The 18,042-nt window shown below is 45.6% G+C and overlaps 1 protein-coding gene across 1 annotated transcript in view; it reads right to left on the bottom strand.

The window, feature by feature from the left end:
* Positions 1-18,042, bottom strand: part of LOC137503709 (vomeronasal type-2 receptor 1-like) — a 43,059-nt gene that overhangs the window by 12,541 nt on the left and 12,476 nt on the right. Inside the window, exons 2-3 of the mRNA XM_068233633.1 lie at positions 15,409-15,632; positions 4,756-5,047 (exon numbers count right to left, since the gene is read on the bottom strand). Coding sequence (XP_068089734.1) covers positions 4,756-5,047; positions 15,409-15,626 — 510 coding nt within the window. The 5' untranslated portion in view covers positions 15,627-15,632. The remainder of the gene's footprint in view (positions 1-4,755; positions 5,048-15,408; positions 15,633-18,042) is intronic.

Below are 18,042 nucleotides of genomic sequence, written 5' to 3'. Positions count from 1 at the left end.
TAGTATTTTTATAAATGTTATTCGGCACGGGTGCATTTTATAAACGTAAATCACCACAAGCACACTTATAAATCATTAAAAATCTCCTGGCGCCGCTTGTAAACGTTATTTATGTCCTGCGCCCTTTTTTCCTGCTCGGCGCCCATTAAACGTTATCTATTATGAGAGTGAATGGCGGCGCCCTTTTTGTCCACTAGCGGCCTGCGCCCTTTTTTCCCGCTTCCGTTGTGTCTTGCCAGTGTCCCCCTGCTGCTGCTGTTGCTATTTGTGAACTCTGCAAAAAGACCACTTAGACATGTTGGCAGCACTTATTAATGGCACTCATTGCAAACTTTCCTTATGGATTACTGCTGCCTGCATACCATGCAGTCATGGAGGAGGCAGCACATATCAGCCTGCAACTACCTAGAAGTGTAGTTCAGCAGAAGAGGGACCTCCATGTCCATGTTCGTTTATCATTCCCTGCTGCATCCCAGCTATCGTAGCGCCTGCATTCTCTGTATCCAGGCTGCTACCCCAGTTAGCGCGCTCCACAAGATCTTCAAAAGTTCTTCCCCAACCATCAAGCGGCATCCAACGAAGGGCGTAGTGGTATGCGGAGATCCAGGGTATGTCTTCCCAGCCTTCAAGCAGGGCACCAAGCGGTGGGCAGAGCGACGGGGTATGTCTTCCCAGCCTTCAAGCAGGACACCAAGCGGTGGGCGGAGCGACGGGGTATGTCTGCCCAGCTATCAAGCAGGATATCCAGTGGTGGGCGGAGATCAGGTGTATGTATGCCCAGCCATCAAGCAGGACATCCAGCGGTACGAGGTCCCTGTATCAGTAGACATGTGGACAGATGACATCCAGATTGTCCGCCAAACACTCACTGCGGGGAGGGTGGCATGAAGGTATTAGATAAGTGACAGAGAAATGGAGAGCAGGCATGAAGGAGGATCAGTGGCTGAGGCGGTGGCATAGAGAGTGTGCTGGAGGCGGAGTTTTGACAGCGGCATGGAGGCGGATTATTGACGGCGGCATGGAGGGTGGGCACAGATTGGCAGCATGGACCCAGGCTGAGTGGCCGCCAAATTTAAAAATGCATGGCTGCAGTGGGGGCACCGAACAAGGCTGGCAGTAGAGAGGAGGAGAGATGATTGACGTGCAGCTTGCGCAGAGACCCAAAGAGACCCACAGCGCAATAGTAAGAAACGTTTTTTGCAATATGTGTATTACTTTTTTTTGCTACCTTTGGACCATAAGATGCAGGGACTTTTTCACCTCACTTTTGGGGGAGAAAAAGTGTGGCTTATGGTCTGAAAAATACGGTATATTTCTAACGCACAACTAAAGTCTCACTGTGAACCCAGCCCGAGGAAATTCATAAACTGTACATAAAAAGTGCTATATGCAGTAATGATCGTAATCTGCTAATTACGATTGCACATTTTTTTTTTATTTTATTTTTTTTTTGCAATTTTATGCATATGTTATAACTGTTTGGATATTCAATTCATTTCACATAATCCATTTGTCATTTCACTTAATTCTGTGGAAAAATGTTGCTTACTTTCCTATTGTCACTAAAGTTGACACATTTGTAAAGGGGAAGGGTGGGAACAAGTTTATTCTATTCTTTTTCCCCAAAATGCAAAAAAAAAAACAAAAAACAGTTTTTAACCACTTTACCCCCGGCGGTACAAATTTCTCCGTCCCTTTTTTCCCCCCTAAAAAACCCGCCGCTCATGCGCGCTGCCGCCCGCTCGCCCGGAGAGCAATGAACGGGAAAATTCATTCCCGTTTGTTGATCTAAGTCCCTGCAATGATCTGCTGCTTCTTTCAGATTCTCCCAGCCTCCTACTGCTTCCTTCCGGACGCTTACAGGTCGCATGTAAACACTCACTGTGGCCATCTTGTGTCCAAATAGTAAACTACACCCTAAAGCATTTTACACATACAAATGTTTTGTTTTACATAATAAATTAACTCATTACCTCCCACACTCCCCAATTTTTTTTTTTTTGTAATTTTAAAAAAAAAAAAATACAATAAAAAAAACCCATAAATAGTTACCTTAGGGACTGAACTTTTTAAATATTTATGTCAAGAGGGTATAACACTGTTACTTTATAAACTATGGGCTTGTAATTAGGGATGGACGCAAACTGAAAAAAATGCACCTTTATTTCCAAATAAAATTTTTGGGCCAAACATTGTGATAGGGACATAATTTAAGCGGTTTTATAACCGGGACAAATGGGCAAATACATTTCATGGGTTTTAATTACAGTAGCATGCATTATTTAAAAACTATAATGGCCGGAAACTGAAAAATAATATTTTTTTTCCACATTTTTTCCTATTTTCCCATTAAAACACATTTAGAATAAAATAATTCTTGGCATAATGTCCCACCTAAAGAAAGCCTACTTGGTGGCAGAAAAAAAAAAAAAACTATAGTTCATTTCATTGCGATAAGTAAAGTAATAATAAAGTTATAGACGAATGAATGGACGGAGCGCTGAAAGGTGAAAATTGCTCTGGTGTTCAAGGGGTAAAACCCCTCAGTGGTGAAGTGGTTAAACAGACCCTGAGCAGTACATAGAATAAAAAAATTCACTTACCTGGGGCTTCCTCCAGCCTACCGCCGCTAGGTCCCCCGGCGTCCTCCTGGCTCCTCTCCATGTCCCTCTGGCAGCTCCCGTTACTGGCGAATCCCGGGACGGATGGGTCTTGACACTTGGTGTCATCACGACGAGCGATATGCGTCATCACGGTGGACGGTGGGACAGTCCTGCTGTTTTCTAACTCTAAACTGGGCATGTGCAGGACTGTCATGCCGGCCGCCGTGATGACGAGTAACGCCCCTCGTGATGACACCAAGTGTCCAGACCCAGGAAGAGCTGGCCTGACACCTGGCCCGGATGTCGCCGGTACAGGGAGGATGCCGGGGGACCTTATGGCATACAGTGGGCTGGAGGAAGCCCCAGGTAAGTGAGATTTTTTATTCTATGTACTGCTCAGAGTCCCTTTAAAATTGACAGTATAAAAACCATTTTTCCCTTGCATTTTCAAAATTGATTATCTAAAAAAACTGCAGGGACTTTTTAAAGAATTCTTTTTGCGTCTTATTTGTCATATTCCCATTAAAGAGGAGCTGTCAGCCATACTATCTCAGAAAACAAACACATATATAGGTAGATAAATACTTGCTCTACTTACATAACACATGTATTTTACTGTCCACATTTTGATTTTAGTGATTTTTCTATAGTAAAACAAAATGAAATTTTGGATTTAGGATTTTCCATTTTGTCTGTGTATATCTTACAGCCAATTCTGACATAATTTCCTCCCTTAGGCCCCATTCACACTTGCGTTTTGGCAAGTAAACGGACCGGACTGATCGGATCCTGACCTGATCCTGACCTGATCCTGATCGGAACCGTACGGTTCCAATCCGGATCCGATCCGGATCCGGTCCGTTTGCATCAGGCATGCATCAGGCTGCCATCCGGATCCGTGGGCAAAAAATAGCGAAATTTTAAGAAAAGATGTTGGGGTCAGCAGAAGGTGCACCTGGTGCACGTGTAGAATCAGGTTCCTCCGCTGTAGGCCTCACCTCCACCTCCGAAATTCTGCCAAACAGCTCCAGCACGTGTGTCACTGCTGCTCCACTCCAGACATGCTTGGCCCATGTGTCCCCATCCGAAATGGCTGCTTGCATACGCATAGGAAGTGGGGTAGAACGTCAGGTTTTTGTAGGCAGTGTGTTCTGTGCCTTAGGGCCTGTTTCCACTACACGCAGATTCTGGATGCAGAAAACTGACTCCAATGAATGCCTTAGGGAAATCTGCTTTAGAAAAATTGCGTTTAGTGGAAACAGGCCCATAGACATTCATTGGAGTCAGTTTTATGCATCCAGAATCCATGTGTAGTGGAAACAGGCCCTATCTCTGGCTATCATTTCCCGCCCTCCTCCCAGTCATATGACACTCCCACAGAGCCCTGCTGTAGAAAGTGCATTGAGAGATATTGGCCAATCAGAGAGGAACAGAGATGTGGGAGGGGAAAACAGGAGGGAAAGAGGCTTCAGCCAATCATGCTGCATTAGTTCCATCTGAGGGGAAAGTAAAGAAGAAAAAAAAAAAAACAGCATGCCCTGCACTTCCTTTGTGCGGCAGAAGTACCAAATAAGGGGGGGACTGGGGAATGATCTTTTATGGAGAAGAAAAGTAAGAGTGATTTGAAACGTTTGGATTGCCTGTTTTGCATCCTTATTACTTGTTTACCAGAAAAAAAATAAAGAATTGATTTTTGATTTTATGCCCGACAGTTACACACGTCACAATTTTGATGATAATTGCTTGTATGGTGGCTTTGCTATTCACTGCTAAATTCAGCACAAAAATACACGCAAATAACATACAATTTTGCAGAAACGCCCCAGAAATCTAAAAAATGCTGCAGCCTCCGAGTTTGCATTTGTGGAAAAAAGGAACCGCTGTGGTGTGCACCAGCCCATTGAGATACATTACCCAAGCGGTTTTCAAACCACTAGCGTTTTTAAAAACGCTCACGAACCACTCTGGTGTGCACCAGCCCTAAATGTAAATTATTTGTAGAGGAAGCTTTCAGGAAAATAGTGACCCTTTCTTCAGACTCTCCGCCTGTGTACTTGTCAGATAATCCTTCTAATATATACTAATCAGCATGATAACTTGGACTGTTGTGCTGTGTTGGAATTGGGGTTGTTTGATTTCCTGTTTCCCTTACCTGGGTATAGCCGTACATACGTAACAGCCGGGCTATATGTACAGTGGTGTCAGATCCATGATCTCCAATAAATCCCATCACATCTTGCCTCTCCATACAGGAGTAATTTGGGGCTGTCCTCGTGTGGCCACTCAGTATCTGCAGAACGTCTTTTATAGCTTTATTTATACTTGCACAAGAATCATACAGGTGATATCCCAGAGTCACATTAGGCAAAATATCATTCATTTTGTTTAAATCTTTAATGGCCAATTTAAAGGCCAGAAGATGTTTGTGATGTCTTGGATGGACCCTGCAAGGAGACAGAAAAACAAAAAACAAAATGAGATTTGTCAATATGGAGATACAAGTGAGGTGTGGGATGGTGCTAGCCATGCAGAGGATTCAAAAACATACTTTTTGCCAGAATAATACATTAGGTCAGTGATGGCTAACCTTGGCACTCCAGCTGTGACAGAACTACAAATACCATCATGCCTCCGCCTCCCCAAGTTATGCTTAGAGCTGTCGGAATACTGCAATGCCTCATGGGACTTGTAGTTCCACCACAGCTGGAGTGCTAAGGTAAGCCATTACTGCATTAGGGGGTTGACTCACTAAACCGTGCTAACTCATAGCATGGCCGTGCTAGCGTGTTGCGGTCGTTATAATGCCTTTAATGGTTTTCATGCGCAGACGTGAATTTTGGTACGCTAACGCAATTTTTTTGCTCACCAAAAATAGCGTTTGAGCGCGAAAAACGTTACACGTGCCAAGTGCTAGTGTGCCCATGCTATGAGTTAGCGGTTTAGTGATACCTTCATTGACTATCTGTAGATGCAGGAAGTCCTCAAATAGAGAACAACAGAGGGACTGTGGGTTGGTTCTTAAAGGTAACCAAGCATTCTTTTTTTTTTTTTTGAACACCAGAGGTTTATACCCTATATTGACCAGGCCATTTTTTTTACAATTTGAATGAAATTTGGCACGCACATAGTACATTACCTGGAATAAAGTATAGGATACTTTTTATTCCCATAACCAAAAAGGGGGTGGAGACAAATACAAATTTCACTGGAAAATGTAAACTGCAGCCATTCTTACACTGTTAATGGTAGGGTTCTCAAACTTTGTACAGTTGGTTACTGGGTGACTGGGGTTAATATTCAGAAAGGTGGATGGAGCCTATAAAAGCCAATCAAAATTTGGGTATTGATTTTTCAGGGGAATGTGTAATTGCTGCCATTCTTGCACTGTTGATGGCACAAGCCTCAAACCTGGTACAGTTGGTCATTGGGTGACTGCGAATTTAATTGAGAAAAGGTGGTGGAGCCACACACAGCCAATCTGATTTATTTCATTTTAATAAAAACAGGGAACAGCAAGAGCCCCAATAGTGTAATTCGTACTGGACAAGGTGGCAATAAGTTTGTATTGCTAAATACTCACAAGTCAGGGTCACCAGCAGGCAACCACTGTAAAGGCAGGTGGGGAGATTGTCCTGACCCCACTCAGGATTAAGAAGTCGCTCTCTGTAGACAGGAAGAAAGGGTAGCAACCCTCCACCAAGGGTGGACTCAAAATTGTATACAATGAACAGAGGCGCCAAAAGTATAAGATTAGATTAAATGAGCTTTAAAACCAACTTAAATGGCAAAATTGAAGGAGGAAGTGGTGGTCTTACCTCCCTCAAGCAGACACGACAACGACTGCGATTCAGACAGTCAAACACATTTATTAGGAACTCCAAAAAGAAATGCAACGTGTTTCGCAGGTTCAACCCCGCTTCATCAGGCAATATAGGGCGGAGTATCAAACAATCTGCACAAGGATTCAAACAGAGGTGCTTAATTTGAATCCTTGTGCAGATTGTTTGATACTCCTCCCTATATTGCCTGATGGGGCGGGGTTGAACCTGCGAAACGCGTTGCATTTCTTTTTGGAGTTCCTAATAAATATGTTTGACTGTCTGAATCGCAGTCGTTGTCGTGTCTGCTTGAGGGAGGTAAGACCACCACTTCCTCCTTCAATTTTGCCATTTAAGTTGGTTTTAAAGCTCATTTAATCTAATCTTATACTTTTGGCGCCACTGTTCATTGTATACAATTTCATTTTAATGCAAGTTATTGATGCCAAAGACCACAAAGCTCACAAAACTGGTTATTGAGTAATTGATTAATTGAGTAATTGAGTAATTGTGTGTTAAGGTTAGGAAAAGTGGGAGCAGCCAACACCAGCCAAATACATAATCGGGCAATACCGGGTCATCAGTGGGTGGAGAAAAATACAAATTTCACTGAGAAAATGTAAACTGCAGCCATTCTTACACTGTTAACCTCCTTGCCGGTTCAATTCCTCCAGTAAGGAGGCAGCGCAGGAGGTTTTTTTTAGTTTTCTTTTTTTTTAAATCATGTAGTGAGCCGAGGGCTCGCTACATGATAGCCGCTGAGCGGCGGCATCCCCCCACCGACTCCGATCGCCTTCGGCGATCAGAGTATGCAGGAAATCACGTTGAGAACGGGATTTCCTGCAGGGCTTCCCCGGTCGCCATGGCGACGGGGCGGGATGACGTCACCGATGTCATGGACGTCGGGACGTCATAGGGAATCCCGATCTGCCCCTCAACGCTGCCTGGCACTGATTGGCCAGGCAGCGCAGGGGTCTGGGGCAGGGGGGAGCGGCTCGGCACGGCGGATTGCCGCGGATCGGCGGTGAGTGGTGGCGATCGGAAGTTACAAGCAGCTAGCAAAGTGTTAGCTGCTTGTAACAAAAAAAAATTATGCAAATCGGCCCAGCGGGGCCTGAGCAATCCTCCTGCGCAGGTTACCCCGAACTGAGTTCGGGATAACCGGCAAGGAGGTTAATGGTAGGGTTCTTACACTTTGCACAGTTGGTCACTGTGTGACTGGGATTAATATTCAGAAAAGTGGGTGGAGCCTATAAAAGCCAATCAAAATTCACCTATTGATTTTTAAGGGGAATATTTAATTGCTGCCATTCTTGCACTGTTAATGGCACAAGCCTCTTGCACTGTTAATCACCTGTACCTGGTACACTTGGCCATTGAGTGATTGGGGTTCAAATTCAGAAAAGTGGTGGAGCCACAGCCAATCAGATTTATTTTATTTCATTCAATGCAAATTATTGATGCCAAAGACCGCAAAGCTCACAAACTTGGTCATTAATTAATTGCGTAATTGTGTGTTAGGGTTAGGAAAAGTGGTTGTAGCCAACACCAGCCAAATACACCCGCTAGTAACTTACTAAAAATACAGGAGACAATAGATAGGCCCACACATGTGTATAGGCACCACAGCATGGCATATATGTCAGTGACACATGTCGGAATATTTTTTTCCCGCCATTACATATTGTTTTATAGAACTGTGCACCTAAATAGGAGATCACATGTATGTGCAGTCATGGCATAGAATGGAAAAGAAAAAGTTTGCTGCCCCCATTGTTAATACTGATATGGATTTAAAATATGATAAAGATAGTACTTATCTGAGAGTATGTGACTTGAATGGAGGTTACTATTCAGGTTGTTGTCTCCGAAGATTAGACCGTTGGTGTTTCTGGCACTACGGAAGACTGGTAGTGACACGATCTGGTTGCCATTCTGGGATTTCAACAGTCGGTATATCGAGGCATCGGAAGAGCTCCGGGAGCTTGGATGGTTGGCGAAGCATAAAGGATTTGTCCTGTGAACAAAACTTGGAAGGGGAAGCCCCATTTGTATATTGCACAATGCTCTTGTGCATGCTTGAGTAACGGCTGCAAGTCTCTTCGTCGCTCGAGGGTGAAGGGTGCTAGATCTTGATAAAAGCCCAGATGCGCTCCATCATGGATAATCTGCACTCAGTGTCTTGCAGCTTGCAAAACGCAATTTTTGACTCCAAAGCAATGGAGCCTGCATTTGATATCCCTCGGTCGCTCTCCAGTTGCTAGTTTTGGCCGAAGCGAGCGGTGCGCCCTGTCAACTTTAATTGGATCATCAGGTGGGTTACCTAGTAGGCCATTAAAGATAGTAATGAGGGTTGAAAGCAGTTGTTGATTATCTACTGTTTCCGGAAGCCCCTTTATACGGATATTATTCCTTCTGCTTGATTTTGTAAATCTTCCATGCCGGTGCGAAGCAGGTAATTCACTTTTTGCTGGTGCGTATGTGCCTCTTTGAGTTGAGCAAGCTCAGTACGGATAGCCGTCATCCCAGACTCAAGCACATGGAGCCTAGTATCGTGTTCTGTGACCTCCGAGCGAATTTCTTGCAGGTCAGCTCGAGTGGCTGCGGTGATCTTGTCAGCGAATTCCGCAAGGTCATTCTTCGTTGGTAAGCTGTGTAGATAATCACGAATCTCACCCAGAGATCTTGCCATGGCCGTCTGAATCTTTGGCGCCTTTGCTCGAGGTGCCCTCCGCCATCTTGGTCTGTGCTGGGTCTAGCGAATGGTGATACCTGATAACGGACTGTTGCATAGAGGAACTTCTTTTAGGTGTTTTAGGTTCTTTAGAAGTGGTCCATTCTTTCTTGGGACTTGATTCACAAAAGAGTGCTAACTGTTAGCACGGCCGTTTTCGCGCGAATTTTCGCATTGCGCGCGATCACGAATTTTCGCGCGAAACGATAACGTTTTCACGCGCAAATGCGAATTTTACCGCGAAAATCGATATCGTTTTCGCGCGAAAATTTGCGTTTGCGCGCAAAAACGTTATCGTTTCGCGTGAAAATTCGTGATCGCGCGCAATGCGAAAATTCGCGCGAAAACGGCCGTGCTAACAGTTAGCACTCTTTTGTGAATCAAGCCCTTGGAGTCACATCCCATACCTCATGGAGCAAAGACGGTCGTTGGAAACGGGCTCCTGGGAGCATAAATAACATGAGAGCGAGGATCTCAGAACAAGCACATCCTCACACCATTTGGGCCAGCTCCGACCCCAGCCCCTTCACTTGTTGTGTCAGAGGAGTTGTTTACACATCGGTTTGTGGAAATTAGTGATGCACAAGCTTTATTGCCAGAAGGTGTTACACCTGATATGTTTCAGTCAGGTGGCATTAGACAGATGGAAATAAGGTGTGATGATGTTGCAGCTGCTGCTGCTTTTTGTTAGTTGTCAGATGTAAGTGAAGCAGCTGTTGCTGATGAGGTGATGTTGGTGCCACCAATAAGAGAGCAAGAGGAAGACCGTTCACATGGGGAGACAGAAAGAGGGAGTAGAGGACGAGTACGAAGCAGGGAGAGCTTGCAAGGAGCTGGTGGCAAACAGCGTGTATTGGCACTTGAGGTCAGCCCACCAACACACCTGCCAACTTCTACTGTTGCCATCAGAATTCCATCATCACAAGGCTCAGCAGTGTGGCATTTTTTTGCGTGTCTGACTCTGACAACAGCGGTGCCATTTGAAACCTGTGCAATAACAAATTACGTTTTGGGAAGTCCAACACCCACCTAGGTACAACTGATAAGCAGCACACAAACTAAAAGCCACCCTTCTCCTGGTCCAGCTTCTTCAAAGTCTACCTCTGTTCTCCTTGTCCCTTATCAACCACCCTCCATTCCCCCTCTCACCTTGACCAGTTCCTGCTCATCTGCCCACAGTTAGGTTTCTGTGAGGGATATGTTTGAGCATAAGAAACTGATGTCTCCGAGTCACCCCCTTGCCCCTGTCTGACAGCTGGCTTGTCCACACTCTTAGCCCACTAGCTTTTACCATATCAGCTGGTAGACTCTGAGGCATTTAAAAATTGGAGCAATTGCAACACCACAGTAGAAGGTACCCAGCAGAATTGTTTTCTCCAAAAAGACAATACCAAATCTGTGCCATCATGTGCAGAGCCAAGTCACCGCATCTCTGGCACACAGTGTTGGGGTAAGGGTCCATATGACCACTGATACATGGTCTTCAAACCATGATCAGGGCAGGTGTATCACCTACACTTCCTACTGGGAAAACCTGGTGACGCCTGGGAAACATGGAATGCATGGCTCTGCAGTGGAGTTGGTGTCACCGGCCACCACAGATTGCATACAGGCCTGCCATCTCCTCCTGTCCTCCTACTCCTCCATCCTCTTCATGATCTTCCTTGGCTGAGTCCTCCTCTGCTGCTGTTCCCTCTTCTACTATAACTGCACCCCCCCCCCATCTCCCCAGAGTCTATTCCACATGCCAGGTATGATGTCACACTGTCTTGGGGATGAATTGCCTGGAATCCAAGAGTCATGCTGGACAAGTACTCCTGTTATTGTTTAATTGTGATCGGTCATTTTAAGGAAAAAGATGAAAAAACCACACAGACCCTTTAATGGGTGATCCACTGCATCCTAGTAACACTTGTTGTTCATAAGGAGGACTATGAAAAATAGATAACACAATCTTGTAGTACAAAAACATAACAACTTTATTGATACAGATCTCAAAAAAATTGTTACAATCTCATAATCCGTGAGAAATGGTCTCCATAAACTTCAGAAAAAAGCTATCACGAGACAAGTGCTGTAATCTGGCTTGATAAATAGATAATTTATTCAGGCAATTGTATATTCAGGCATCTTGATCTGTATCAATAAAGTTGTTATTTTTTCTAGTGCAAGATTGTGTTATCTATTTTTCATGCGTACGTTAAAAAGGGGCGCTGGGAAAAAAGGGCGCCGGGTTTTTAACGATAAGCATGGATAACGTTTAAAATTGTATTGTACTGTATTTCGTTTAAAATTAATGTTTTTTAAAGTTATAAATCATTAAATAATGTGCATTAAATCGGCAATTGTAAAAACGTTAATCTTTCGTTTAAATAGTGAAACGTATAATAACGTTTAAAAAAAGAATTACTAAGTAACCCTCCCTGTACCTACCCCTAACCCCTAGACCCCCCTGGTGGTGCCTAAACCTAAGACTCCCCTGGTGGTGCCTAAACCTAAGACCCCCCTGTTGGTGCCTAAACCTAAGACCCCCCTGTTGGTGCCTAAACCTAATACCCCCCTGTTAGTGCCTAAACCTAAGACCCCCCTGTTGGTGCCTAAACCTAATACCCCCCTGTTAGTGCCAAAACCTAAGACTCCCCTGTTGGTGCCTAAACCTAAGACCCCCCTGTTGGTGCCTAAACCTAAGACCCCCCTGTTGGTTTTTTCGTTTAAAAATAATGTAAAAAAAAAAAAAAATAAAAAAAAAAAGTACTGTTTTTCGTTTAAAAATAATATTTAAAAATGTATAAATCATTAAATAATGTGTAATCATGAGAAACAGTAATAAAACATTAAGTCTCCGGGCGCCGCTTTTAAAACGTTAGTTTTCTCCGGCGCCCTTTTTTCCTATCGGGCGCCCATTAAACGATATTTATTATAGGAGTGAATGGCGGCGCCCGATTTGTCCACTAGCCTCAGGCGCCCGAATTTACTGTTTCCATTTTTCATAGTCCTCCTTATGAACAACAAGGACAAGTACTCCTGTCAGCACTGATGTCACAGTCCGATCAGTGGCTGACCCTGTACCAACTGGACATTGGAAAAATGGTGTGTGACAACAGAAGCAATCTGTTGGCGGCACTGAAAAATTTCAGGATTTCCTCAGGCAGTCCAAGAAGGTGAGTGCCCATTTCAGATGTTCATACACAGCCATGGTGCACCTTGCTGACAGTCAGCGGTGAAACAATCTGCAAGTGAGGAGCCTAATTTGCACCAGCACAAATTCCATGCTCATGACGATTAGAGATGTCGCGAACCTCAGATTTTCGGTTTGCAAACCCTGTTCGCTAACTTTCGCGGAAGGTTCGGTTTGCGTGAACTTTCGCGTACCGCAATAGACTTCAATGGGGAGGCGAACTTAAAAATTAAAAAAAAAATCTGCAGACTAGAAAAATGATAGAAAAGATGTTTTAAGGGGTCTAATACCTGGAGGAAGACATGGTTGAGTGAAATATACATCAAAAGTCCCAGAAAAAACTCTGGATTTAACACAAAGCAGTGTTTTAAGGTCAGAAATCTCATGGAATGTTCAATTGCAGGCCTACACTGCTTTATGACATCAGGAAGTGTAATCCCTCCTCCTCCCTGAGGGAATTGTCTTCCAGGGAATTGTAGTATTTCAAAAGCCAGCTTACATACCTTGGCCGGGAATTAAACCCAGGTCTGGTGCTTGGTAGGTAGCTCACTTCCCCACTATACCACCACCAACACTACATGCTGAAGACAGCCTTGCATGTGCCATTATGATATATCCAATAGAAAAATGAGCTTGCTTAAAGGGACACTGTAGGGGGGTTGGGGGAAAATGAGTTGAAGTTACTCGGGCCTTCTAACGGTCCCCCGCAGACATCCTGTACCCGCGCAGCCACTCACCGATGCTCTGGCCCCACCTCCAGCTCACTTCTGGAATTTCAGACTTTTAAGTCTGAAATCCACTGCGCCTGCGTTGCCGTGTCCTCAATCCCGCTGATGTCACCAGGAGCATACTGCGCAGGCTCAGTATGGTCTGTGTCTGCGCAGTATGCTCCTGGTGACATCAGCGGGATTGAGGACATGGCAACGCAGGCACAGTGGTTTTCAGACTTTAAAGTCTGAAATTCCAGAAGTGAACCAGAGGCGGGGCTGGAGCATCGGTGAGTGGCTGCGCGGGCACAGGATGTCTGCGGGGGACCGTTAGAAGCCCCGGGTAACTTCAACTCATTTTCCCCCGACCCCCCTACAGTATTCCTTTAAGGATTTGTAGTATGCTTAAGCAAGCTCACAAGGCACTATTCGTGACCTTGAGACCATACTGTGTACTCCTATCTGTTTATTGCCTGAGGAAGCAGGAATATACCCGTGAAACGCGTTGCACTGTTTGTTTTGGAGTATATTAATAAACCTGTTGTCATAAAACTGATGGTATCTTGTCTGCTTTGGGAAGGCGAGTCCACCACCACCTCCTGAGGGATTTTAAGCCTTTTAGAACCTTTTATCCTGCTGGCGCCTCTGTTCACTCTTACATTATCAATATCCACCTCTGGTGGAGGGGTGTTGCCCCTTATTTCCTTATCTACAGAGAGCGACTTTTAATCCTGAGTGAGGACAGTTCTAATCTCCTCACCTGCCTGTACAGTGTTTACCTAGGAGGTAACCCATATTTGTGAGTATATACATTATATTCTTTTCATTTCCAACCCCTTGTTTTGCATACTACACTATATTGGGCTCTCCGTATTTCTTTTGTCTAAACCTACAAGAGCCTTACTAAGCTTTCCCTAGCAGAGTCTGTCAGCAACTGTCCCTTAACTAATTACTGTAGGCAGATGGGTGAGTAAAAGGACAGGAGAACCTTGCATTTTATAAGGGGTGGGGGGGGGGGGGGGGCTCCAGGAGTGAGTGTAGTCTGATTGGTAACAATGTGCCTGCTGACTGTGATGTAGAGGGTCAAAGTTCTGCTCAATGGAGCATTATGGGGGCAAATCGAACTTCCGGGAAAGTTCGCCTTCGCCGGCAAAGGCGAAACACCCAAAGTTCACCTGGAACCGCTCGCCGGCAAAATGTTCGGGACATCTCTAATGATGATATTCTAATGCCTGCTCCAACAAGAACAAGCCATCAGTATCTCTATGACCTGGGTGCTAGGACAGGCTCTTTGGAGTTGGAATTTTTTTTGTCCTGTTACTTGGTGCTCATGAACAATGCCTGCAGGCTTATGTGTCCTTTTGAGGAGGTGACAAACCTGGTCAGTCGCACTGAAGGCACCATCAGTGACCTCGTACCATTTTTTTTTTCATGGAGTGTGCCCTGCGAAAAGTAGTTGATCAGGCCATAGATCAGTGTGACCAGGAACAGGAAGAGGAAGAGTTGTGGTTGTGGAGAGAGGAGTCTGAAGAGGAGAGGAGTCAAAGGAGGAAGGTGGCTTTGTGGAGGAGGAGGAAGAGTGCCCCAATGTAGCTAGCCAAGTATAACTGTCCCCGTATAGATAGCTAGGTAAAAGAGCCCCCCATTATAGGTAGCTAGGTAAAAGGACCTTCAGTATAATTTGGCCCCCATGCTCCTCCATTCCCTGCCCACTCTGTCCTCCACTCCCCCGTGTCCTCCGCTGCCCCCCCCCCCATACATACAAGCAGTGGCTCACTTAATCCATGGATTCCAGCATGGACCACAGACCTCTCTCTTCTTCCTACTCACTGTTCCCCTAGTTCTCAGCTTCTGCTGATGATGCGATCAGCGTCATCATCAGAAGCCAGTAACTAGGGGAACAATGAGGAGCAAGAGGAAGATCTGCGCTGGAATGAATCCCTGGAGTAAGTGAGCCACTGCTTTTATCTATGCGGGGGGGGGGGGAGGGGGGCAGGGGAGGAGGTTGGGGGTGAGTAGAGGAAGGTGGGGGGAGCGACACAGCATCAGGATTTGTTGTATTTTCATCACAGTAAATGGCAGATCCAACGTACACCCTTTAATCTATAATATAATACCCACCTCTCTAGCCTACCTGTGTTCCTTTATTTGTATTTAAAACTACCCATGTCCTCAAATCTCACTGCTAGTTTTATTATTGCAGACGGTCTTGTGAGCTGTGATAGCACTACAGCCCGCCGCTAGCCTTAATACTAGTGACACATCTGTACAGCCTCGGTCAGCCATCTATTTGAACTAACCCAACCAAAATGAGTATTTATTACCTTCAGAGGACCTCAAGAAGCCTTCTGCATTACAAGTGACTTACTCTATACACATGGTGGTAGGGTATCCGTCATATTTACTGTGGTCAATATAAACTTCAGAGTTCACTGTAAATATTCCTCCTATAATGAGGTCTCCTGCTTGAGAATATTTATACTCAAACATATAATTCATCATTTTCATCCCACACTGGTGAGCCGGGTACTTTGTCTCAGATTTACACAGCATCACATGCAAAGCCAGCAGCCAGAACATGATCATCAGATCCTGGAAGAAAGCAGAGAGAAGTGGTTGGTGAGGTGGATACATTCTTCAGCACATTGTAAGCTCCTTGTCATTATCAATAAGGCAGTGACAGTTGCCTGTTACAGGAACTGTCAGAGCTGGACTGAGCTGTATGATCACCCCACAGTACAGCTGCCAGCAGCACATTGTAAGCTCCTTGTCATTATCAATAAGGAAGTGACAGTTGTCTGTTACAGGAACTGTCAGAGCTGGACTGAGCTGCATGATCACCCCACAGTATAGCTGCCAGCAGCACATTGTAAGCTCCTTGTCATTATCAATAAGGCAGTGACGGTTGTCTGTTACAGGAACTGTCAGAGCTGGACTGAGCTGTATGATCACCCCACAGTATAGCTGCCAGCAGCACATTGTAAGCTCCTTGTCATTATCAATAAGGCAGTGACAGTTGTCTGTTACAGGAACTGTCAGAGCTGGACTGAGCTGTATGATCACCCCACAGTATAGCTGCCAGCAGCACATTGTACCCCCCTTGTCATTATCAATAAGGCAGTGACAGTTGTATGTTACAGGAACTGTCAGAGCTAGACTGAGCTGTATGATCACCCCACAGTACAGCTGCCAGCAGCACATTGTAAGCTCCTTGTAGTGTTGGGCGAACATCTAGCTGTTCGGGTTCGGGCCGAACAGGCCGAACATGGCCGCGATGTTCGGGTGTTCGACCCGAACTCCGAACATAATGGAAGTCAATGGGGACCCGAACTTTTGTGGTTTGTAAAGCCTCCTTACATGCTACATACCCCAAATTTACAGGGTATGTGCACCTTGGGAGTGGGTACAAGAGGAAAAAAAAAATTAGCAAAAAGAGCTTATAGTTTTTGAGAAAATCGATTTTAAAGTTTCAAAGGGAAAACTGTCTTTTAAATGCGGGAAATGTCTGTTTTCTTTGCACAGGTAACATGCTTTTTGTCGGCATGCAGTTATAAATGTAATACATATAAGAGGTTCCAGGAAAAGGGACCGGTAATGCTAACCCAGCAGCAGCACACGTGATGGAACAGGAGGAGGGTGGCGCAGGAGGAGAAGGCCACGCTTTGAGACACAAAAACCCAGGCCTTGCATGAGGACAAGAAGCGTGCGGATAGCATGCTTTGTACCACCATGCAGTCATAAATGTAATAAAGATAAGTGGTTCAATAAACAGGGACCACGCGGCAACGCTAACCCAGCAGCAGCACACGTGATGGAACAGGAGGAGGCGCAGGAGGAGAAGGCCACGCTTTGTGAGACACAACAACCCAGGCCTTGCATGAGGACAAAAAGCGTGCGGATAGCATGCTTTGTACCGCCATGTAGTCATAAATGTAATAAAGATAAGAGGTTCAATAAACAGGGACCACGCGGCAACGCTAACCCAGCAGCAGCAGCAGCAGCAGCACACGTGATGGAACAGGAGGAGGCGCAGGAGGAGAAGGCCACGCTTTGTGAGACACAACAACCCAGGCCTTGCATGAGGACAAAAAGCGTGCGGATAGCATGCTTTGTACCGCCATGTAGTCATAAATGTAATAAAGATAAGAGGTTCCATAAACAGGGACCGGCAACGGTAACCCAGCAGCAGCAGCAGCAGCAGCAGCAGCACACGTGATGGAACAGGAGGAGGCGCAGGAGGAGAAGGCCACGCTTTGTGAGACACAACAACCCAGGCCTTGCATGAGGACAAAAAGCGTGCGGATATAGCAGCAATGCTTTTTGCCGCCATGCAGTCATAAATGTAATACAGATGAGAGGTTCAATAAACAGGGACCGGAAACGCTAAACCATCCCAGATGTTCATCGGTCATGTTACTTGGTTGGGGTCCAGGAGTGTTGCGTAGTCGTTTCCAATCCAGGATTGATTCATTTTAATTTGAGTCAGACGGTCTGCATTTTCTGTGGAGAGGCGGATACGCCGATCTGTGATGATGCCTCCGGCAGCACTGAAACAGCGTTCCGACATAACGCTGGCTGCCGGGCAAGCCAGCACCTCTATTGCGTACATTGCCAGTTCGTGCCAGGTGTCTAGCTTCATGCCCGGTTTCAGGTCCAGCGGTGCCAGCCACAAATCCGTCTGTTCCTTTATTCCCCTCCAAATTTCCTCCCCTGTGTGCTGCTTATCCCCAAGGCAGATCAGCTTCAGCAACGCTTGCTGACGCATGCCAACAGCTGTGCTGCACTGCTTCCACGATCCTACTGCTGCTGGTGCTGGGTTAGCATTTCCGGATGAGGTACAGCTTTGAGATGCGTTGGAGGAGAAGGAGTCAGAGAGGTAGGTGCTGCTGTTGTTATCCAGCTGTTTGCGGCGTGGGCAACACCCGCGCCGTAGCAGGTGAGGAATCGCTGCCAGGCTCCACAAGGTTCACCCAGTGCGCGGTAAGGGAGATGTATCGACCCT

Source organism: Hyperolius riggenbachi, chromosome 1, assembly GCF_040937935.1.
Source record: "Hyperolius riggenbachi isolate aHypRig1 chromosome 1, aHypRig1.pri, whole genome shotgun sequence".
NCBI lineage: Eukaryota > Metazoa > Chordata > Amphibia > Anura > Hyperoliidae > Hyperolius > Hyperolius riggenbachi.
The sequence above is the reverse complement of the archived record's forward strand: the minus strand, read 5'-3'. Positions and strand labels throughout refer to the sequence as shown.